Below are 25,577 nucleotides of genomic sequence, written 5' to 3'. Positions count from 1 at the left end.
AGCATATCCTTTTTTAAAAAACTGTAGAACATAATGAGTAATGAATTTGGATGCATATATTATGAAACAACACAGATTTATTTTAAAAATAGTATATTCATCACTTGTGAAGCCAAAAGGGCAGTTAATCCAATTTAACAAACCTTAATATATGCACTTGGGTATATCTTATGAACTGCATCTCCAGGTGCACGCCCAGCTTCTCGATCCAAGTAGTAGCTCTGCACAAAAACGGCATGATCGCTCAAACATCGTACCCAAACGTCTCCTTCCCCTTTGCATTCTAATTGCACACCTTTCCCAATGTGTAACCTGGCAAAATCAAATGAAGGTGGTTTAAATATCCACTGATAAAGGAAATAAAAGGAAGAACAGAGTTTACAAGCTAATACTAACAGACCTGAAAACTGGAAATATGCAAATGTTTGTGCAAGTATTTTAAATCTAGGTGACATTTTACAGATAGGAGAAGAAGAGCACAAATGTTGAAACTTCTGCCTTTTATGAATGGTTCCCGTTTAAGTCAGGCATTAATAAGCCAGAGTCTTACAGATGTGGATAATTTCCAAGAGCATCATTTCAGTACTAAGTAGCTGCTCTGGTTGCCATAGTCTGTTTTATTTGCAAATACAATCCAGTAGTTAAATTGCATTTTGCCCTCTTCAGATTTTCAAAACATTAAAATGGCGCCAGGCACACTTGCATAAAGAACAAACCTGAGATCCAGACTGCGATTTAAAGAGCTACCATCCTGCCTGATTTCATGTCATGCACCACTGCCCAGGTTCTCCCAAATGTCAAAGGGTATTCATTTTCCCCAATTAACCAGAAATATGCTGCACAAAACAATAGAACCGGCGATCGAAAACTTCCATTTGTTCACTCGTCTTCTACTAAATGTAGCTCCTTTGTTTTAATGGACAAGACGGATGATAGCTTGTTTTTGAAGGCAAATAGAAAAATCCTGCTTCTAAAGGAAATTTCAAACCTCTGCAAAATGACATATTTCCCTGGTCATTGTATACAATACTCCAAATGTAGCCTAACCAGTCTGGTGGCCACACTATATAAAGGACGTGGAGGCTTTAGAGAGCTGCAGAAGAAGTTCACCAGGATGTTGCCTGGGTTGGAGTGTTTTAGATACAAGGCGAGGTGGAACAAATGTGGTTTGTTTTCTCTGGAGCATCGGAGGCTGAGGAACGACCTGATAGAATAATGAAAGGTACAGATAGAGTAGATAGAGTGTTTTGCCCCAGTGTGGAAACGTCAAATACTATAGGACATAGCTTTAAGGTGGGGGGTGGATGTTGAAAAGAGAGGTGCAAGGCAATTAATTTTTTTTTAGAAACAGAGTGACAAGTTCTTGGAACACACTGCCAGGGCACTTGGTAGCAGATATGATAGCAACATTAAAGCATTTAAACAGACACACCAACAAGCAGAGAATAGAGGAATATGGACCATGTGCAGGTACATGAAATTAGTTTAACTTGATATTGTGGTTGACAGACACATGGTGGGTAAAAGGGCCTATTCCTGCACTGTACTTTTCTATGTTCCTACGTCTTTGAATGGATCTCTAAAATATTATTTCCCTTTTTCACATGGCCTAGCAAAGAATATTAGTGGAAAAGTTCTGAAATGCCTTGTATATCCTCTAATTGATAAAAAAAAAGTGCAATTACAGAAGTGAACATATGAACATAAGAAGTTGTAGTAAACCATTCAACGCTTTGTGCCTTAACTGTTCTAGAATCTTGGAAGTTTGCAAGAGGACAAGTAGGGCATCCAGTGCCTCCCTATCTGGCTCTTATAAAAGTTTGGGATCTTCAGATCCTGGTGATTTATCAACTTTCAGGCACGTTAAATTCTCCACTATTTCCAGGTGGTTTTCTGTATCTTTTTTTCATGGAAACAGACCAAATTTTTAATTTCATTGTTACTTCTTCAATCCCCAATATAACATGTTGTTCATCAGTAACGAACCCACGTGAACTTTTTTTTAAAAAACATCTATAGAAGCATTTATTATCTGTTTCTATATTTTTACAAGATTATTCATGCTTTCTACATACCCTTTCCTTATCAATTTCTTTCCCAATCCTCAAGCTTATTGCTCTTTTTATCAACATTAAAGACTTTACCTTGGCTATATCATTAACTTCTCTTGTTAACCATGAAAATTGAGGTTTTGTGCCTTAAAGGGTTTGAAAATTTGTTGTGAACCAAGTACTAATTTTTTTTTATAAATGTTATCCTTTGCTTGTTTACTGCCATACTGTTTAATTTAATCTCCTAATTTACCAGTCAATTGATGCCTCATACCTTTGTAGTTTGCTTGGTTTAGAAGACTGTTTCAAATTGAACTAAATGGCTTTCCATTAAACTTCTATTACAATATAATTACTCTTCCCTGAAGGACCATAACTGCCAGATTATTAATTAACCATTTCTTATTGCACAGTAATAGATCTAAAATAGCCTGTTGCTTCATTGGTTCCTCAATATACAGAATGAGAAGATCATCTCCTGCACTATATCCAGGATGAATTCATCTTGCACATTATTATTGGTAATTTTGGTTTGTAGGTTAGTTCTCTATGATTATTGTATTATCCTTGTTACATGCACTTCTAATTTCCCAATTACCATACCTAACATTACTGTTTGGGGACAACTCCCATTGATACTTTCTGCTCCTTTCTGTTCCATAGCTTCACCACATATCAAGCATGATATTACCAAGTAACTTGAAATGATTAGGTTATTCATATTTCCTTATGACAAAAGACTATGTCATTTGGTCCACTGAGTCTACGTCAGCTCACAAAACAATGCCATTCCCCCACATTTTCCCTGTAACCTATTCTACCCCCAGATTCTTCCATCAAACTACACCAGGGGCAATTTACAGTGGCCAACGAACCCTAACCTTCAAAACAACATGCAACACGCTGTTCCCAAGCTTTAACAAAGCTCTATCATTTACTAAGATAAGATTGAGGCTGATCTGATCATTATTCTCTATTCCACATTCTTGGCCAATCCCCATAACTATCTATTTCCCTTTAGTCTAAAGAAGTCCATCTTAGCCTTGAATTACAATGACTCAGCCATCACAGCCCTCATGGGTTCAGAAATTCAAAAATTCACAACCGGAAGAGAATTTCTTTCCACAGTCTCAGACTTAAGAGTACAATCTCTTCTCCTGAGACCATGGCTGCTGGTTCTAGGCAGCCCCACTAGGAAAACAGCATCTACATTATCAAGTCTCATCAGGATGTATATGGTCCATATCCCTCCATTCTCTGCATATTCATGTGCCCATCTAAGAGTCACTTAAATGCCTCTATCATATCTGCCTCCACCACCACCACCCCTTGGCAGAGCACTCCAGGCACTCACCACTTTCTGGGTAAAAAATCCTTGTCTCGCACATCTCCTTTGAACTTTCTCCCCTCACCTTAAATGCATGCCCTGTAGTATTAGACATTTCAACCCTGGGGAAGATATCGGCTGTCTACTCCATCTATGCCTTTTATAATTTTATAAACTTCTATCAGGTCTCCCCTGAGCTTCTGCCACTCCAGAGAAAACAATCTTAGTTTGTCCAACCTCTCCTTATAACACATGCCCTCTAATCCCTTGTGCTCTTGTTCAAGAAATGAAATAGGGATAATCCAGGTAATTATAGGCCAGTGAGCCTCACCACATTGGTAGGGAAGCTATTGGAGAGGATAGTGAGGGATACGATTTATGCGTATTTGGAAAGGCATGGCCTGCTTAGGGACAGCCAGCATGGCTTTGTGCAGGACAGGTCACGCCTTACAAACTTGATTGAGTTTTTTTTGACGAGCAAAGAAGTTTGATGAAGGTAAGGCAGTGGATGTTATCTATATGAAGTTTAGTAAGGCATTTGATGAGGTCGCTCATGGTAGGTAAATGCATGGGATCCAGGGTGAATTGCAAGTTTAGATTCGGAACTGGCTTGCCCATAGAAGACCAAGTGGGGGTGGAATGGCTGTTATTCTGGCTGGAGGTCTGTGACTAGTGGTGTTCCGCAAGGATCGGTGCTGGGACCTCAGTTGTTTGTGATATTAATCAATGATTTGGATGAAAACAGAGGGATGAATTAGCAAGTTTGCAGATGACACCAAGATTGGTGGAGTTGTGGACTGTGTAAAAGGATCGTCAAAGAATACAGCGGGATATAAATCAGTTACTGATATGGGCAGAGAAGTGGCAGATGGAGTTTAATACAGGCAAGTTCGAGGTGTTGTACTTTGAGAGGTCAAATGAAAGGAGAAAGTATACAGTTAATGGTAGACCCCTTAATAGGTACAGAGGGATTTGGGGCCCAGGTCCATAGTTTACTGGAAGTGGCTAGGCAAGTGGTTAAGATGGTAAAGGCAGCTTATGGCATGCTTGCCTTCATTGATAGGAGTGCTGAGTATAAGAGTAGGGAAGTCATGCTGTAGCAATGCAAAACATTAGTCAGACCACATTTGGACCTCTACATTCAATTCTGGTCGCCCCATCATAAGAAGGATGTGGACACTGTGGGGAGGGTGCAGAAGAGGTTTACCAGTATGCTGCCTGGATTAGAGGGCATGAGCTATAAGGAAAGGTTGGACAAACTTGGGTTGTTCTCCCTAGAGTGGAGGCTAAGGGGAAATCTGATAGATGTTTTTAAAATTATGGGAAGTATTGATAGGGTAGACAATCAGAATCTTTTCCCTAGGGTAGAAATGTCAAACACCAGAGGACATGTTTTTAAGGTTGGGGGGGGTGGGAAACAAATTTAAAGGCGATGTGAGGGGCAATTTTTTTGTCGTCCCCCCCCCCCCCGAGTGGTAGTTACCTGGAATAGATTATCAGGGGTAGTGGTGGATGAAGGCAGTTTGGTGGAGTTTAAGAGGGTTTTAGTAGACACATGAATATGAAAGGAATGGAGGGACATGGATGATACACAGGAGGAGGATATTTAGTACAAATTGGCATCAAGAGCGGCACAACATCGTGGGCTGAATAGCCTGTCCAGTGCTGAACTATGTTCAATCTAGTCAGCATCCTGGTAAATATCTTCTGCAGCCTCTCCAAAGGCTCCACATCCTCCCTATAATGGGGCAACCAGAATTGAATGCAATACTTCAGATGCAGCCTAACTAGAGTTTTATAAAGCTGCAACATAACCTCCTGACTCTTGAACTCAAAGCCTTGACTAATAAAGGCAAGCATGCCATAAGCCTTCTTTACCACCCTATCAACTTGTGCAGCCACTTTCAGGGAGCTATGAACTTGAACCCCAAGATCCCTCCATAAGGGTCCTGCCATTAACTGTGTACTTTCCCTTTATATTTGACCTCCCAAAGTGCAACATTCGCCCAGATGAAACTCCATCTGCCATTTCTCCACCCACATCAGCAACTGATCTATATCCCACTGTATCCTTTGGCAATCTTCTACACTATCCACAATGCCACCAATCTGCGTCATCTGCAAACTTACTAACCCACCCATCCACAGCTTCATCCAAGTCATTTACATATATACATTTACACACGCATATATCACGAACAGCAGAGGTCCCAGTACAGATCTCTGTGGAACACCACTAGTTATGGACCTCCAGCCAGAAAAAGACCCATCCACCACTAACCTCTGTCTTCCACGGGCAAGCCAATTCTGAATTCAAATGGCTAAGTCAATGTGAATCCTATGCATCTTAATCTTCTGGATGAACCTACCGTGAGGGACCTTGTTGAATGCCTTACTAAAATCCATGTAGGCAACATCCACTGTTCTACCCTTGGTCACCTCCTCAAAAAATTTATTTCTCAATTTTGTTTTGAAACAATCAGCAACTTCCCAGACTTTCACAGCTGGAAGAGTAATTGAAAATTACATTCGGGCCAAACAGAATCAGAAAATTATAATCTTCATAGACTCTTCCATGTTCTTCAGTCAAATTATTTTTCAATCTATTTTTACATCAATTACTAACTTGTCCTTCAATCCAAGTCTCAAGTCCCCAACAGTGATCCCCAAGACACTCCACCAGTCACAACTTGATTAGTTGCCCAGTTTGCTAACCTGAAAATGACCCACATATCCCTACTGTTTTTTATCTGTGAACATACATATAAATCTCAACCATGCAAGCTCTTAAATTATGTAGTAAGTTTTTAATGTGGCTTCTTATTAAATACTGTTTGCTAATATCCACTGGCTTCCCTTTATCTACTTGTCTTGATATCTATTCTCAAGTAGACATAGCTGGGTATTAGTTTAGTTATTTGAACATATAGCAATGCAAGATAAGACATCTTAAAGTGCTTCTGATAGGCACAGTTTTATGCGGGCTTTGTCAAATGTATAGGCTTCAAAAGGAGAAAGAATTTGAAGTGTATTTTCAGAGTGACGGACTTGCATGGCTGAAGGCTACTACTGGATGGTGATAGGAGATAAAAAACCTGTTTGAGGAATGGTGAGGTTTAGGAATCAGTAGCATAGTAAAAAGAGAAAATGTTAGATACAGAGAAAGATAAAGGAGTTAATGCACAAAAATATTTTATTCCAAGAAAAATACAAGTCAGAAATTACATGCAATCCATTGATTTGAAGCTGGAGAACTTCCATCTACTGAGTCAGTGGTAACATAGATAAACAGTGAAGAAACTTTAAACTCCATTTCTTGGACTCTCATAGATTCTATAAATGACCATGCAAAAGCTGCATCAATTCTGCCAGTTTTATATTTCCTTTCCAAGAAAACAGCAGGAAAAGTACAATTGTGGGGAGAGCTCTTCTGGTGTTATTGAAATATTCCCACATTCATTAAGCCATTAAAAATTTACACTAAGCTTTGCTCACTTTTGTAAACCTTTAAAGTCTGCTACCCCTTGCCCTCCATTTGTTTTTACCTGGCTCTTTCAATGGCTTCGGTTCTGTGAACATTGGAGAGCTGGCCTAGACAGAAGCGATCACCCCCAGAAGGATCCACATATCCATCCACAGTAACCACAGGACAGCTAGATGGCACCTTGAATGTTTCTCCAACCTGTACGTCCATCTCAAAGTAGGCAATAGAGCACCAGTATTCAGGAACTAGAAAATGGATTACATGGATTTGTGAAATACGTAAGTACTTTTAAGATTTTAATTAACGTTAGAAACACTAAACATTCAGCAAGAATAAAAATATTGTAACCCAACAAATGGTCAACTATTTCATTTTTAGAATTTTCACATTTCTGAAAATGGAAAACAATCACAGGATAACAAAATAATCACATCAGGCCTGTTCCTTGTTGGTCATGGCACGCATCAACTCCAGCCTACCAGACAACCTGCACCCACTGCAATTCGCCTATCGGTGAAACAGATCTACAGCGGATGCCATCTCCCTGGCCCTACACTCAGCTCTGGAGCATCTGGACAGTAAAGACACATACGTTAGACTATAGTTTATTGACTACAGCTCTGCCTTCAATACAATAATCCCAAGCAAGCTTGTCACCAACCTCCGAGACCTAGGACTCAACACCTCCCTCTGTAACTGGATCCTTGACTTTCTAAACAAACAGACCGCAATCAGTGAGGATAGGCAGCAATACCTCCAGCACGATTATTCTCAACACTGGTGCCCCACAAGGCTGCATCCTCAGCCCTCTACTCTACTCCCTATACAATCATGACTGTGTGGCCAGATTCTGCTCTAACTCCATCTACAAGTTTGCAGATGATACCACCATTATAGGCCGTATCTCAAACAGCGATGAGTCGGAGTACAGGAAGGAGAAAGAGAGCATAGTGGAATGGTGTCATGACAACAACCTTTCCCTCAATGTCAACAAAACAAAAGAGCTGGTCATTGACTTCAGGAAAGGGGGCGGTGAACGTGCATCAATGGTGCTGAGGTCGAGAGGGTTGACAGCTTCAAGTTCCTGGGAGTGAACATCACCAACAGCCTGTCCTGGTCAAATCACGTAGATGCCACGGCCAAGAAAGCTCACCAGCGCCTCTACTTCCTCAGGAGGCTAAAGGAATTTGGTTTGTCCCCTTTGACTCTCACCAACTTTTACTGATGCACCATAGAAAGCATCCTATCTGGATGTATCACGGCTTAGTACAGCAACTGCTCTGCCCAAGACCGCAAGAAGCTGCAGAGAGTTGTGGACACAGCCCAGCGCATCACGGACACCAGCCTCCCCTCCTTGGACTCGTCTTTACCTCTCATTGTCTTGGTGTAGCAGCCAGCATAATCAAAGACCCCACCCACCCGGGACATTCTCTCTCCTCTCCTCTTCCATCGGGTAGAAGATACAGGCGCCTGAGGGCACGTATCACCAGACTTAAGGACAGCTTCTACCCCAATGTGATAAGACTATTGAATGGTTCCCTTATACAATGAGATGGACTATGACCTCACGATCTACCTTGTTGTGACCTTGCACCTTATTGCACTGCACTCTCTCTGTAGCTGTGACACTTTACTCTGTACTGTTATTGTTTTTACCTGTACTACATCAATACACTCTGTACTAACTCAATGTAACTACACTGTGTAATGAATTGACCTGTACGATTCGGTTGTAAGACAAGCTTTTCACTGTACCTCGGTACACGTGACAATAATAAACCAATACAATAATAAACCAATAACAATAACTCAATCATCCATTTTAAATGTAGATTTGTAAATTATACATTTCTCTTTCAATCTGCAAGGAGAGAAAGACCCTCTTAAATCCACAAACCTTTCACTACTAAATCAGAGTTCAATGTGATTGGATGGAAGTTTCTTGACAAAATCTCAGGCTATATTCATGGCCACATCATGTATGCTACTAATATCATATGACCGTATCGAGGTACATAAAATCAAAAAGGGTGTAAATAAGCTGAGGGGGGCAAGACTTAAAAGGAACCCAAGGGGCAACTTTTTCCACACAAATAGATATTTGTCAGTCACATGTACATCAAAACACAGTGAAAAGTGTCTTTTTGCGTTACTGAGAATGTGCTGGGGGCAGCCTGCAGGTGTTGGGCTTCTGGCACCAGCATAGCATGTCCACAACTCCTAACCTGTATGTCTTTTTGGAATGTGGGAAGAAACTAGAGCACCCGGAGGAAACCCACACAGACACACGGGGAGAATTTACTAACTCCTTACAGACAGCAGCGGGAATTGAACCCGAGTCACTGGCGCTGTAATAGCGTTACACTAACCACTGCACTACCATGCTGCCCCTGCTACACTAACGTGGGCTGCCAGAGGAAGCTGTAGAAGTGGGGACAATTACAATGTTTAAAAGAAATTTGGACAGGTGTATGGAAAGAAACAGCCTTGAAGGATATGGGCCAAACATAGGCAAATGGGACTAACTCAGATACGCATCTCGGTCAGCGTGGACAAGTTGGGCCAAATGGCCTGGTGTCATCCTGTATAACTATGACTCTTATCTGGTCATTTCCAGAAACCACATGGTGCATCACGTCATAAATCTGGCCACTGACACCCAACATCAACAATTTTGGACATCAGCAAAAGCACAGTTCCAGCAGAATTGGTTGAATTTTGTCTGAAAGCAAACTGCAAGCAGATAGCTTTGCTCACCAGCCACACTGAAGCAACACATGTTGAAGACCCGTTTTCTGTTTGAGACAGGACCCTTTCATCAAGCTCCTTCATATGAGCCTACCTCAATAAATGATCCATCTTCTAATCGTGATGTCTGGTTACTAAGATGTATATGAATGGCCAGAACAGATGTAGAAGTCTCATCTCCAACATCTCTCAAAGCAACTTCTTAGCTCTGAAGCTTTTTAATCTACTCATGACAGATATTCCAGTGGCTATGTCAAGAGCTTCTTGCAGATAAATAGTATTGCTCTGAATATCCAGCATAAAAGCCTTTCTACCATCAGTGAACTCTTAAGTCAAGACCTTAATACACAGCTTCCAGTGATTAAAATTTTGGCCTTATCCAGAAAAGGCTACAGTGGCTGCTTCCCACCGAACAATGAACCAGATGTTGAGTTCTGTATTGAGAGAATAAGCCAGGAAGCCAAACCAAAATACCTCAACATTACAGTGGTCCACAGCACGACCTCCTAAATCAGACTCCTTCAGAATGTCTTTCAGTTGGAAGCTGAAATCAGATAGGCCCCCTTAAGGAATATAAAGAAAGCAGGAAAGAACTCAAAACAGAGAATCAGGATGGCTAAAAGGGGCCATGAAAAGCTCTAGGTGACTAGGATTAAGGGAAATCCCAAGGTTTTCTTGTTACATACTTTAAAACAAGGTGGTAGGACCATTCAAGGACAAAGGAGTGGATTTTACGCCTAGAACCAGAGGAAGTGGGAGAGGTACTGAATGAGTATTTTGCATTGGTATTCACTAAGGAGGACATGGAGGATAGGTGAGATCAGTGTGGAACATGCTAATATTCCAGGGCATGTCGATATCGTGGTGGTGGTGGTGTTGGGTCTCTTGAAAAAAAAGTAACGTGGATATATTCCCCAGACCTGATGAGATCTATCCCAAGTTTTTGAGAGCGGCAAGAGAGGAGATTGCTGGAGAGTTGGCAATGTTGTTCATTTGTTTAAGAAGGGCAATGGGGATAATCCAGCAAACTATAGGCTAGTTAGCCTTACATCAATGATAGGGAAGCTATTGGAGAGGATTCTTAGGGATAGACACGAGAGAATGCAGATGCTGGAAATCTGGAGCAACAAACACAATGCTGGAGGAACTCAGCAGGTCAGGCAGCGTCTAGGGAGGGAAATGGACAGTCCACGTTTCAGGTTGAGACCCTTCATCAGGACTGGAAAGACAGAGGGGAGATAGCCAGTATAAAAAGGTGGGGGGGGGAGCACAGCCTTATTGAGGATAATTGGCATGGTTCTGCGAGGGGCTTGGACGAAAGCCCCTCGCAGATGTCCCTGAATGGTCCTACCACCTTGTTTTAAAGTATGTGTATAAGTGACTTGGACGAAAACGTAGATTAGCTGATCAGTACGTCTGCAGACGACACAAAAATTGGTGGAGTTGTGGACAATGAGGAACGTTATCAAAGGATGTAAGCTGGATATAAATGAGTTGGAGATCTGGGCGAAGAAATGGCAGATGGAGTTTAATCCCAACAAGTGAGAGGTGTTGCACTTTGGGAGGTCAAATTTGAGGGGAAAGTAAATGGCAGGACCCTGAGGAGCATAGATATACAGAGGGATCTTGAGGTGAAAGTCAATAGCTCCCTGAAAGTGGCAACACAAGTAGATAGGGCAGTAAAGAAAGTGTACAGCATGCTTGCCCTTCATCCATGACAGCCAAAAAGATATAGAGATAGAGATCAACTCTTCATCCCTAGCCTTATGGCTAATTGCACTTTAGAAAGTACCTAAATCCTTTGTGTTTATTATCATGGACTTTCTGAATTGTAAAGCAGATTTCTGCCTTGACTACTCTTTCAGGCACTGGTAAACATGATCACCTTTCTCATCTTATTTCATCTCACTCCATCAGCACCTTCTTCTATTGCCCTCATGAGATTTCTCCCAAAATGCAACTAAACGATACACCTCAACCATTTCTTGTGATAACAAGATCCATATTCTCAAAACCCTATTATTCTAGGAAATGCTTACCCGATTTATTCAGGACTACCTTTATTAATGTTGCAATCAGTTCAGACTGGATTCTTTAAGCAAGCCCCTTTTAAGAGAATGCAGTTCTTCCGAGACTATGAAAAGGACTCCAATAGGGAAAAATAATAAATGTGGAACAGTTGGTAATCGGTGGCTCTCTCTGGTCTAATTAATATATTCACAGCATTAGCAAAGATTCACATCAATTAACTAGATCTTAGACCAGCTTGACTAGTAAACCACTCAGACTTACTGGTGGCTTGCTCTTAATAGAAACGAGGTCCCAGGCACAATCTTTTCTTTTTAGAAGAAAGAAAGAAAGAAACTGGGTCTCAGCTAATCAATAAAGCAGTGCAGGGCCTTTCTGATCAAAAACATCTAACTCAACCCTAGTAATGCTCTGAAAGGGTTATACCACACCCTGGCATATTAACTGCCAAAGACACAATGTTTGTGAACACACCAAAACTGTCAAAAATAAAATACAATACTAAGAAACAATTACGAATGTACATATATCAAAGCAAATTAAATGCAAATAAATTACCTAGTATTTACCTTTCTCTCTGCAGTATATTTTCTCTATTAAAATCAATGGATATGCCAAGCTTAGTGGTAGATTTCTCAACCCAATTGAATGGATAATCTGTTGAGGTTTTTGCTCCCCTGCTGGACTCCAATCTACCGCCCAAAGATGGAGTGCAGCTCTCACCAAAAATGATCAGCCACGCAAAGGCATTTATGTAAAAAGTCCCGACATCCGCAGTTACTTGTGCAAAGCTGGTGACTCCAAATGGAACTGCCAGCTCTTAACTGGAAAATCTGTGCAATTTTCTTTTGTATTCAGGGGATAATATGGATGTTCTAAACTACTACAATTAGCAACCGTGCTTCTGAGATTTTAATAACTTGGTGCACTGCTTACAGCCCAAGCCCAATTAGACTCTACTTATTTTGTAACCTCAAGTGATCATGATTTATTAGGTAAAAGGGCTACTGTTCCAAAGGTAAGTTCATCATATCAAATATTCATACTGAGTGGGCCTTTGGACTGTGCAGGAGAGGGTAGTTTCTTTACTGGCTAAGCTCATCCCTGGTGAAACCCTCTTCATGCTACTTACTTGTAGATTGGATCATTCCAACACACTTGGCTGGACACACTCTTCCTATCCTCCATAAGCTGGAGATGAAACAAAACTCTGATAACCTTGCTTTAACCTATACCAAATTTCAAAGATACATTGTCCCTTCCTGCTCTGATCTACATTCTGTCCCAGTTAAACAATATCTTAATTTTTAAAATTTTCATGTTTTCAAATTTCTTCACGACTTCAATTACCACTTCCCTAATTTCCTCTAGCTCTATAAACTGCAAAGATTTCTATGTTTCCCTAATGTTGGTCTCTTGACTTTATATTCCTCCAATTCTTGTCTCTCCATTGTCCCTAGTTTTAAATAAGCCATTAGTTGTGGTACATTTGTCCAGTTTTAGAATTTTGCCCTAAATCTTTCAACCAGCCTTTCCTCCTGATTGTTCATTAAAACCTACTTCTTATACCAAGCCATCAGCCACCTGCTCTAATAACTCTAAGAGATGCTCAGTGTAAAACACTGATTGTTAACTCTCCTGTGAAGTGGCTTGGGACATTCTACCAGGTTTCCCACATAAATAGAAATTGCTGGTATTGAAATTGTAAACAAAAAACAGGATTGTTCTCCACGTAATAGTCCACTTAATAGTAGTTTACGAAAAATAAATGCTTAGAGTTTGACATCAATTGCAATAATGTTGACAATCATAGCATAATGAATAAGGAGAATGGTTTTAAATTTAAGCCTTATATGCACTATTGTTCATTTTCTTCAAAGGTTAACAAATAATTTAATTCCAGCGAGTCAAATCTAGAATGCAGTTTGTTAAAACTGTACTTTAAAGGATTGAGAGATTGGATCTGATTCATGATCATACCACGATAACCAAGATACTGGGCACACAGAGGGCATTTAGCAGATTGAATCTATGCTAGTTCCAAGGATAATCCAATCAGTCCAATTCCCCCTTGGCTTAATCCCTTGTAACCACGCAATTTAATTCCCTCTCACAAGTTACTTCTGCTTTTGATTCTGTTGCCTCACCTGCACTAAGGGCCAATTTACAGTAGCCAATAAACCTACCAGCACAGTGATGCATCAAGTAAAACGCTGTCTCACAGTTCCCAAAGATGTGCTGGTTGTGCAAGTGAGTGGTAGAATATAGAGGGGCAAGTTGATGGCAATGTGGGTAGAATAAACTGGCACTGGTATAAATGGGTGCTTGTTGGTCAGTGCAGATTCAGTGGGCAGAAGTGCCTGCTTCTGTGCTGTATGATTCTATATTTGGTAGGAAACTGGAACACTCAAAGGAAACCTGTGTGGTCACAGGGGCAACGTGCAAACTCCACACGGACAAGACCCAAGGTCAGAATCAAACCCAGATCCCTAGAGCCATAAGGCAGCATTTCTAACTGCTGCACCACCATACCACCCAAGTCATGAACATCTGAAATAAAATGATTTCAAAATCCATGTCCCACAATGACAATCACATTACTTAACTGAAAGACATCTAAATCTACTAGGAAATACAAGTATTATTTACTTCCTCCAAGTTCATTTTATCAAGGTGCAGCAAATATCAGTATTAGTTTATTATTGTCACATGTACCAAGGTATAGTGAAAAACTTGTCTTGCATATCATTCGTACAGATCAATTCATTACAAATATAAATCTTAACCTGTTTGTTCAGCTTTTTAACAGTTAGATTCACAGTAAATTTTGGAACAGCTTTAAGATAACTGGTTAACTCTAATAAAGGCCACTGATGGCATTATTTATTTGATAAACTGTGCAATTAAAAACCCAAGGTTCAAAAATCAAAAACTAAGAACTTTGGATAAATTCAGTAAAAGCTTCAGAATTAACAGGTGGATACAAGCGAGTTCTTTGATGATAAACTATTATAATTCATGCATTTATTTTCACTAATCCAAGATCTATGTAATCGTCCAGTTCATAATGCTCCTTTTACCAAGTAAAAATAAAGACCATAACTTTTATTGCTCATTATGCTTTGAAAGATTAATGGATCTCTCAAACTACGTCACGTGGTTCTGAAAACCACTGAAATTTCTATCTTTGGGACATCACTTCAAGTGCACTCCTAAACTTTGACCACTTCTAACTAACAGTGAATCAGTTGCACTTTTCAATCAAGATTCAAATTATAAGCATCTATGAAGAAATGTTAATGCGATTCTCAGATTTCATTTTTACTAACCTGGATGATTAGATATGGGTGGCTGGTAGGCAAGTTCATTATGTACCGCCCCTAAGGAAAGAAAGTTGCATGTAATTTCATAACTTAAATACACACAGATTACTTAACTATGTGTAGAAAAGATGCCTTTTAAGAGTGTGAACAAAACTGATAATATTATTCATTTAGCATAGCCTATAGTTTCTGTACGTCTGACACAAACTCTGGCAAACTAAATATTCTTAAAAGCAGTCTCAACATGTTAAAATACACTGCTTTAGTCAACAGTACCTCAAGGTGGAATAGCCACACGTCTAGAAATAATTCTAGCCCATTTATTGTAATCCCGACGGTGTATCAAGTCCTCCTTCCAGTTTCCTTTCTTTATTGTGTTGCAAAACCCTTTTTATATACAATTGTTTTTTAAACTACGTACCAATAATTATCACCCTCTCTACAATATGTTACTCTTAATAGTTGAATTAATTGATGGTGCCACAACACCAGCCATGTTATTAAAACAGAAAAACAGAATAATGGTAGAACCCTTCTGATGATAGGTTATCAATGTGAAATATCACCCTGTTCTCTCTTGACTACCTGACCTGCTGAATATTTCCAATATTCTCTGATTTTATTTCAGATTTCCAGGTTCTGCAGGTTTTTCTTTTGCTTTTCGTCTATTGCTTCATTTTAGCCATTGTGCACAAACTGCAGGCAAAATATTTTAATTTTTAAGACGGCATTCAGTAAGGTGTCAAACAAAATTACAACTCATGGGATTCACAATGTATTAGCATCAAAGCCTGGATAATAGGTACAATAAATGGGTCATTTTTGAGATAGTAGGTCATAACTGGCATTTCTATATTAATACATGTAAATCATCCAATCGTACGTACACTGAGGAAAGAAAGTGAACCTGTGAGAATGATGGAATGAGTCAGCGAAATAATTGGGTCTGGGCAAATAAATGAACGAAGGTTTCAAGTATAAAGTGAGAACTGAGGATTATTACTTCTGGTAGGAAGAATAGAAAAATCATATTTTAAAAGGTAGTCATAGACTTTTAGAAGTATTTTGTATTTGGGGACTAGCTGCAAAGGGGTTAGACTACAAAAGAAAGTCATGCGGCTTTTGTATAAGGCTTTGGAGTCTGACTGTCAGTGTCTCGCATGACCATATTTGTTGTATTGAATTCTGCTAAACATTTGGAATTGGGTTGGGGTGTGCTGGCCCAACTCAGTACTTTATCTAGATCAATAAGATTGTGTCAGCAGAAAAGGGCTGCTGACTTGGCTAGGGAGGAGAGGAGATACTTGACCCTGGACAGGAGGATTATCTTTAGGTGTCAATACAAGTTTGACTGAGAGACTGTGACGAAGTGTGATACTTGAGAAGAGAGTGCACAGGGAATTTTGTCTGGGACTAGGGAGAGACTGTCCCACCATTGACTTCAAGTGTGCCTTGGTGCCATGGTTTGGCATGGACATTTGCCCATATTATTAACAAGTGACTTCATCCAGGCTTGGAGTGCTATTCCAAGTATGGACACAGAGTTGGCTTGAAGCAGTATCTGGGCACAAATGCCTCCGGTTGGGCAAAGAGAAAGATGTATACATATAGACTCGGGTCAAGTTTTAATTTTATACCCGAGCAGACTCAGGTGAGTCTTCAATTGGAGCAGAGTCAGCACTTCACGTCAATGACCTTTTATCATAAAGGTTCGGATGCAAAGTCATTGACCTGAAAACAAATGTTTTCTTCTCCACTGATGGTGCCTGACCTATTAAGTATTTCTAGCATTTTCTGATTTTATTTCAGATTTCCAGAATCAGCAGTATTTCATTTTTATAAAGGATATGCTTGTCTTGGTGCCAGCATAGTGCAGATTTACTAGATTGTTTTCTGAGAATAAGCTGTTGTCTTAATGAAGAGAGATTGGGGAAGATATGTCTGTGCCCACTGGAACTTTAGAAAAGGTGAGGCAAAGTCTTAGAAATACAAAATTCTAAGGATTGACAATATATAAAGGGATACTGAGAGTCTGGAACTAGGAATCATAATCACAGGATACGAGGTCAAGAATCACTTCAGAAAGCTATGAATGCTCAGCCTTTGAGCACTGGGAGCAATAGGTCTTTTTTAGGCACTAGAAAAATCAAGAGATGCAGAACAAATCTGGAAAGGGGAGTTGATAAAGAAATCAGCCCAATTTTACCGAATGTGAAAACAGGGCTGAGGTACTGTCCCACTTTATTTTGTTTATGAAGTGCATATCATTGAAAGTATATTAAAGATCCAAATCAGCAACTCAGTGTAGAGTTGCTGATTTTATTGACTTTCAATGTAAATCAAGTCAGTCGTAGATCTAGTTTAATTACTTTGGATTTTTATGTGCAATTAACTTTTGCAAGATTGGGAGTCATTTTGAAAGCAATTCTATACAATTTAAGCAAGTTTTTTTAAAAAATGTCCTTTTGTAATGATTAAACAAAAGCAAATATGAAATTTTAAAGACTGAATTTATAGATGCAAAAATATTTTGTTAACAATACAAATTCACAAATAATAAAATGATACACAAATCTGGGGACTCCAATCTGAAATTTTTGATCAAGACAGTTGCACCCTAAGAAGCTGAAATGTAATGAATCTAGGAAAGTTCCTAACTCATCATTTCACTCAATATTAGCTTCTCCTGCACACAAACACAAAATGATGCTGCAATTTAAAATTTACATTACAAACTAAATCTTTCGATATAGGCTACAATGCTATACATCAACATTTCTTTCATTTCCTTCCATTTTCCTAACCACAATTTTTTTTTTGATTGGCATACTTCCTGCAATGATGACTTACAGTAATGGCCGGTATGGTGTATAGGGGTATGGTGTTGAAGATGTCCATTCTGGTGATGAGGCATGTTAGGAGTAAATGTTGCTGTTCTGTTTCCAGTCCAAGTTGTAGTGCTATCTGTTAAGTTACAAATTGGGAAGATATAGTTGCATATGAATTGTTACAATAATTAAATCAAACATTTAGTTTACAAATGTAATAAACAGGGTGAATCTTCAAATTTGTAAATACTGGGGAAAAAATAATAAAAAGATATAATCTTTGTAAAACAAAAATTATAATGGAAATATTTAAATATATTTTAACCAAATAATTTGTATCAATATAATCCAAACATCAGATTTTTAGTGCTTCATTTGATTTATAGCTTTACCCAGTCAAGGTGCTAAATATGCATTTGAAAAAACCCATCACCCCAATAAACAAATCTCTGTCACCAAATGGCCTGACACGTTGAATAAAATACAAAGTGGCAATCACACCTAGTGTTAATATTACATGGTATTTACAACACAGGACCAGGAAATTTGGCCCATTCTAATTCTTTCTCAGTGAAATAAATAGAAACCCAATATCATCAGCAATCAAACAGATGATCAGGAATCAACAGACAATCCTGTGCCTGCAGCATATTCAAAGAACCACTTTTAATATGGTAGAGTGGAACTTTTTTTTAAAAAATCACTAGTTACACGGTGAGTTTCTAAACAAGAACGAGTCTTTCGCTACTTACTTACAGTCTTTCTATATTTACTAACAGAACACCCCACAACCCTCTTTTCCTTCTGAAACAGACAGCCTAGGCAGTGGCTAAGTTTCATAATATGCAAAGAAATTAAGATTGTTATAATATCTCAAAGTGTCTTACATAAAAGGATTCCAATACCAAAGGTGCTCATTATAAGCCGGATTTATTCAAGATAGAAAGCAGTCCAACGGTATAGGGTATAAGTACATCAAATGGTCAGAAATTGTCAGGACAATACACCTTTATTGCAAACGATAAAAGATGTGTTATTGGACTTGTAACTTGCTCTGTATATAAATTCTTTATGAAATAATCAGATATTATGCTCAATATTAAAACCATTGTTTCAAATTCCCTCTACTGCACTCACTTAAACCTGTAAATTTGTAATTTTTTTCATAATTGTGCTGTTTTCACAAAACATTTTATATTTGCAGAATCAGAAAACTGAACTTAAAAAAAATCTCATGTCAGTTGATCCAATAAAACCTGCTTAATAAAAATGGTGAATGAAATGCACCACAACAGATTTTAATAAAACAAAGTTTACTGATGCATGTAGGTCAAATAACAGATGAAGTGAATAATTACTTCTACAAACCAGCTTTATGTTATGGACAAAAGTGTCCATAAATTTTAGTTCTAAGTGCCTCTCAGCAAAGAAATTTTAACTGTTTATTATTTTCGGATATAGAATTTGCCAACATGTCTAAAGCTTTGGATAATAAGTAGCAACAGATTTGTCAAAATTGAACAAATTACATTTCCCCTCATTCCCCAACATACTCTTTACAATCTTTTTTCCAAATGCATATTACCACTCATTCTCCTTTAAAACATCCCAACCAAGTTGCAGAACCCACACTTCACAGTCAAGAGAGGAGTTAATCAGTGAACATCCAAATTATTCTGAAACACAGATCTAACATAATTGCTTATTAGAGCTCAAGCATGATCCATGGAGTTCTGAAACCTGGACCCAAGTTGCTTCCGCATTCAACGTGACCACTATGATAAGGTCCCCATAATCTGCATAATAAAAACTCAAACTACTTCAGCTGTCATTACCAATACGCAACAGGCAGATTACAGCTGCCTGGGATATGGTGCTGTTTCAATCAAATCAAACCATTTCTTAAACAAGACAGAGCAACATAATGCAAAGCAGCTTGGTAATCCTTTCATTCCAACACCTAATGCAATGCCAATCTAACCGAAGGAGTATCCACGTACAATCCAGGCAAATCTGCAGAAACTGAAAAATATTTTCAGCGCTTTAACATACTAAGTGCAAAATTAATAATATCACTGTTGCATTATCAAGGTGGGTTGCAAGAGAGGGGTGGGGGCATTGAGGCTTGGAGCATTTCCTAGGATTAGTACATATCACAGGTCCTGCAGTCTTCCAGCCCCCAGTGTGGCAAGTTTAATCAGAGGTCAAATGAAGCTGGCTCATGGACATTTTGATCTCAAAAGTCAGGAATAACTTTATAAGTGTATTCCAAACACATCATAGGCCCCACCCTCTCTTTGATTTTGTTCTCCCTTTTTTCAGATGCAAGTTCTTGAAGTCATGGGTGGGGGTTCTTCAATCTTATAAAGACCAGCAGATATAACCAAACACACTGCACCACAAGATATGCCACTGAAGAGTAAACTCGGTGCTGTGAAAAGGTAATTTCATCCTCAGACATGTCTATAACATGTTCTTGAGATTATATAGTCCATTAAAATACTTTACAGTTATTAAAATAACATAGCTAAACTTTCAGTTATGGTAACTTACAGTGCAACAACATGACAGAACGAGATTATTTATGTCAGTTAATTTAATTTCTCATTTGATGGGCTGCGAAGGGAATGTGTCAGTGCAGCAAAATAGAAAAAGGCAAAAATAAATTTTGTTTTAAAAAGGGAAAATGGCACCTCCTTTATAGGAAGCCAAACCTACAGATGTGATGTCACACACTTTTTAAGGCAAGACCACACCTTCCAAGAAAAACTAACATGTACAAGATAAAAACTGTCCCATGGCGACCCACACCATGTCTTTTCTTCAATTAATTCTTTGTTTTTTGAAAGGCCTCCTTTCAGCTTGGCAAAGTACTGTTTCTAAGAAACACTGGAAGGACCAGGTTCCACAGTCGCTTCAGTATGTGAAGTCCTGAATCCACTTGTGCTGGCTGTTGGCTAGACTGCATATGTGCAAGAAGTTCCCGAAGGGTTTGCCCTATTAGTTGCAGGGGTGTACGGAGAGACTCAATGGAGCCACATAAGTTCTCCATGTGCTCATTCATGTCTTGGCGAAGTCCATGAATGCCTTCTTCAATCCTTTGGAAACCATCAATCAACATGGCATTGTGACATTCCTCGATTTTAAACAAAGTCTCTTCAGGAATCCAACTCGAAGACCTCCACCTATTTGGCCCGTTATCTGGATCATCCCCTGGAGAACCTGGATGAATACTCTCCTGGGGTTCCTCATAATCATCCTCATCATCACCTTCATCTTCAATGGTTACAAGGTTCGAAGCCGTCATGGTATCTGTGAGAAAAACAGGTGAAGCGGGAATCTCAGCATATATCGATTATCCAGGAGGACAAGTACATTCATATGAAAGGATTCAAAGGGAGTAACAAGGATGGCTCCTAGCCTATCCAAGAGGCTAAAGAGATTCATCTGTTCTTACTGAGGGGAGAGGAAAGACGTGGAGGGGGATTGTGGTAATGAGGCATGATTTTAAATCATGGAGAACTGAGTGAAATGTTTTTTTGTGAGAACTAGAAGAAAGTCTGGGGGTGCTGCTACAAGCTAAAGTAACCACAAGCTAAACATGCCTTAAAGCTGTTGGTTAGCCTGCACATGTGCACTTCACACCAAGAGTTGACTGCAGTATGTTTGATGCATTCAAAAGAAATTGGACCCAATTCTTGATTTGCAAAGTTTAAAAGAAGATGAAATTAGCACAACCAGCAATATAGTTAGTGATATTCATAGATTTAAAATAAATTAAGTGTGAAAAGGATGATCATCTCTGGTACGATGAAAAGGCACACCTGCGTTGCCTCTTGCCAAAGGCTTTGCGAGGTCAGGATCTCATGGATGAACCCTGCTTCCTCCACATCCCTCCAGCAATTATATCGAATGCAGAAACAGCACAGATTTAATGCAGGCTGTATCACTGTTACTTCCTGTCAAACTATCTTGGGTAAAGAGAAGAGCGTAAAGATTTTCTCCAAAAATTGACCACCACAATTTTGATTTTTGCCATTAAACGGGACAGTGTTTGGTTTTCTCCTTTCTGAACAGTTCCTCCTCATGATGCTGCACTTCTACAATCAGGCCACACAACTTCTCTTGTCTGAAGTTTTGTTTTTGGTGCATTTAATGGAAGCTTCTGTGTCGTTAAATTTCTCCGTAATTTCCCAGCCGCAAGCTGCAAACAAACTGAAGCAGCTCATCGTAACCATGCATTTCCAAACTGGCCAGTCGTATTTCCTGAGTCACAATTTTGGAGCAATGTGCAAAGAATTTCCAGAACATCATCAAATCATCGACTGTATCAGTGCAATAGGAGTAGAACAAAATGAATGGCCCCATTCTTTGATGCAAAGTAAAATGAAGAATGTAGAGGAGAGTGTATTTAACAATTTTGTTCCATAGCAACCCTCTTAAGATTTTAAATATTTAATTACTGATAAAGTCATGATACTCCAACATCTATACTTGTATTCTGTTCCAACTCACAATGGGACAAAAACTTGCATGAACAATAAGTTTAATTGGTAATATTCAGAACAAGGCAGGTTGGTATGTTTTGAAAGCAATTTAACCATATCAGCTCTAGGATGAGTGGTTACAGGTAGAAAAGTAAATTCAAGCAATGAGCAAATATATAGAATTAACAGCATAACAACAGGTTATTTACCCCAAATAATCCAAGCTCTCATACTACATCCTATTACCATTTCCCACCTGTTCACATCCTTTCATTACCCATCACACATGTATCAAGCCTCTCTAAAAAAAAATGCTCTCTGTTTCAACTGCTCTCATTCTTGCCACTCTAAAAAAATTCCTTTAAAACTTCTTAATTTGATACTATGTCCCCAGGTACAAGTACTTTTGAATCTGCAGACTGAACTCAAGACAGCAATTAAAGCAATTCATTTTTAACAAAATAAACTTCTGTAAAGTAGACCCTGAAGTTGTATCAGTTAAAAAAGCAGGAACAACCATTAATAAGAAAAGTGTGCTAACTAACCCGCCAACATAAACTAACACTATACTTTCTGAAACCATCAAGATACACAAACAAACACACAATGCATGTGGTATGCAACTTGGACAAGACACTTTGTGTGTTTAGGAGCAGAGTAGTAAGCATGCCTTGAATTGAACCAGTCAAACTGCCATTTAGTCTTAGCCACAGAGGACCCAATACATCTGTGGCCAAAGTGTTTATTTGGTCTTGAGACAGATCACTCATCACAATAATACTCAAAAATAATTCTGGAACATTGTTTCCTTACTGTGATGGTAAGTTGCTGGTTGTGCTGGAAAGCCATTCTGCTGTGTTGTTTGCTGAGGCCCCGAGGCAATCTGTATTAATCCGTCACTGTGGTTCACTGGCAACATGTTGCTTGGCTGACCTAAGAGAATGAAGTAGAACGTAAGACTAAATACAACCCCAGGGAACTTAGCCACGATGGATACCATTAACACATTTTCAAAATTATTTATTTTCTTTCACCAAATTTCAAAAACATTGCAATTAATAAGGTTGTGAGAAATCACAGCAGTTCCAATTATACTCCAGAACTAGACAATTCAACCTATGGATTCATGTAGTTTCCATTAACATAAATAACAAAAGAACAATGGGTTTTTTTTGGTAAAGTGTCATCCCAAATACTGAAAATCAGAAATAAATTGTTGAAAATTCACAGGTCACTCTGAATCTGGAGGGGAAAAGAAATAAAAATCACAATTATAAAATCCAGTATATGAACTAACTCTTTCATCCTGCTAGCATTCCCATCATTTCAGGTCTTTAAAAAAATATCTTGTTCAATCAATTAAAATTTTGTCTAAAAATTGTGTAATGGGTCAGTGCAGTGTTCGATCGTCATAAACTTTGATTATTCTGAATTGCAATACCAGCTGAACCAGATGAGCTACATGAAACTTCACCTCTGAATAATTATGGTCCTTTATAAGTTCTTTATTAACTTCTGTTAGAGGGGAATAATATCCTAAAGTTGAAATAAATTTGAAGAACTTTAAAAACACTATACAAACTCAAGACGACCACCAAAAAGACGATAAAGTTAAAATGACAATTTACAATGATTTAGAAAATATTAACATTTTACACAATTATGATCTTGGGCACATGATTGGACTTTGACTGAATACCTCAAATGCCAATGAATTATTATATGGCAACTGTGTCAATGTAATTACCTTTGTAACTGTGTCAATGTAAAATTACCTTTGCTCTAATTTTAGGAATGAGAGACTGAGATTTACTGCAATGTAAAGAATACTCACAACAGAAACTAATGACCACCCAGATCCCCTTAAAGTAAAAAAAATCACAAAGGCGGATTCCTGTCCTGCTGAAAATCTAGTCTATAGATATACCATGCTGATAACAGATCATCGACCCAAAACCTCAACTCTGTTCCTCCTTCCATCAGTTATTTGTTATCTTATCCCCAAGGTTGGTGGGTGACAGCAAAATCTGGCTGAAGGTGGAGGTCAGGAGTTACAGAAGGAAAGTTACAAATAGCGTACTTGGGTGCATGATTGGTGCACATGCAGTGGGCAAAAAGGGCCTGTTCCCATGCTCTACAACTTTAAAATCTCAACAAGCATACTACCTGACCTGTTGCGCATGACCAGCATTTCTTGGTTTTATGACCAGCATTTCTTGGTTTTATTTCCAGCATCTTCAGCTTTTTGGATTTTAGTCTTTAGATCATTCACACTATTGAATTCTTTTTTGAGTTAGCACATTTCATGGGTTGCTTCTTAAATTTAGAGTTTTTTTAAATTAATTCATCAGTTATAAAAAAATCTGTTTGTAACTGGAAATCAGAAATAATTTTGAAAATACTTCCACATAGCTGGTTAATAAATGGAGCTAAGATTATCTTAAACCTTCAATATTCCACATAATAATTACAAACTTTCCGCCTTCCATCAAGTAGAAAGGTGAATAAACTGCCTATCCTACTGGACGTATAACCACAATTTTTCCCATCACAGCCGAATTTACTTATGGCTCCACCAGAGGTAATCTGTATACACTTCTATTGAACTGATCAACTACATTATAGGACTCTTATCCATTGGATCATTTATGATGGTACAGAAGAAAGTTCTCCGGTTACTAATCACATTTAATGAACATATGATCATTTTTGGTGAACTGATGAAAGGATCAGAGATCATGGATATACAGAGGAGACAAAACTGAAATTGTTTCTTGTAAAGTTAACACTATAGTTGGATTAAACACAGAAAATGATCATTTAATATGAATGTGAATCTTTCAAATCAGGTCAGTCACCATCTATGGAGAGGACCATCATTCAGTGTTCAAAAACCAGAACAAAATTTAGAATCCAATTAGCATCAGGAGTCAGATATTTTCCACAGAAACTTCCTTCATAGTGGAAAGGGGGAAAAATGATTCCTATGATTGCAGCCCCACCTGCATCAGTGTTATGTTCCCATGGTAAGGATGCATGTTGTTCAAGTATAAGTGGTATTTGGCAGCCAAAGGTACTCAGCAAAAGTCATTTTACAATAGAATTACATAATTTTAGTTCAGCAAATAAGTTTACTTCCACCTCATGATCAGGAAATTTAATTAATCTGTAAACTATGAGCCTAGAGAATTTTGCTGGTAATATTAGTGGACATTTTCTAGGGCAGGCCTAGCTGGAGAGAAATTAGTTGACATTCCTATATGAAGTGAGAGATAAGAAATTTGGAAATCCTTTCCATAAG

General features: G+C 38.7%; 1 protein-coding gene across 3 annotated transcripts in view; it reads right to left on the bottom strand.

Annotated features, from left to right (window-relative positions):
* The window catches only part of smad4b (SMAD family member 4b), a 75,388-nt gene that overhangs the window by 14,917 nt on the left and 34,894 nt on the right, over positions 1-25,577 (bottom strand). For 2 of the 3 annotated variants that reach the window (XM_052036032.1, XM_052036048.1), the window contains 5 exons: positions 23,090-23,209; positions 17,812-17,925; positions 14,968-15,018; positions 6,924-7,107; positions 144-312 (listed from right to left, as the gene is read on the bottom strand). In XM_052036032.1, coding sequence (XP_051891992.1) covers positions 144-312; positions 6,924-7,107; positions 14,968-15,018; positions 17,812-17,925; positions 23,090-23,209 — 638 coding nt within the window. Of the gene's footprint in view, positions 1-143; positions 313-6,919; positions 7,108-14,967; positions 15,019-17,811; positions 17,926-23,089; positions 23,210-25,577 lie in introns of those variants that run through there. The other variant, XM_052036038.1, reaches the window with a different exon arrangement.

This window comes from Pristis pectinata, chromosome 2 (genome assembly GCF_009764475.1).
Source record: "Pristis pectinata isolate sPriPec2 chromosome 2, sPriPec2.1.pri, whole genome shotgun sequence".
NCBI lineage: Eukaryota > Metazoa > Chordata > Chondrichthyes > Rhinopristiformes > Pristidae > Pristis > Pristis pectinata.
Note: the sequence above shows the minus strand (reverse complement) of the source record. Positions and strands in the feature narration are given on the sequence as shown.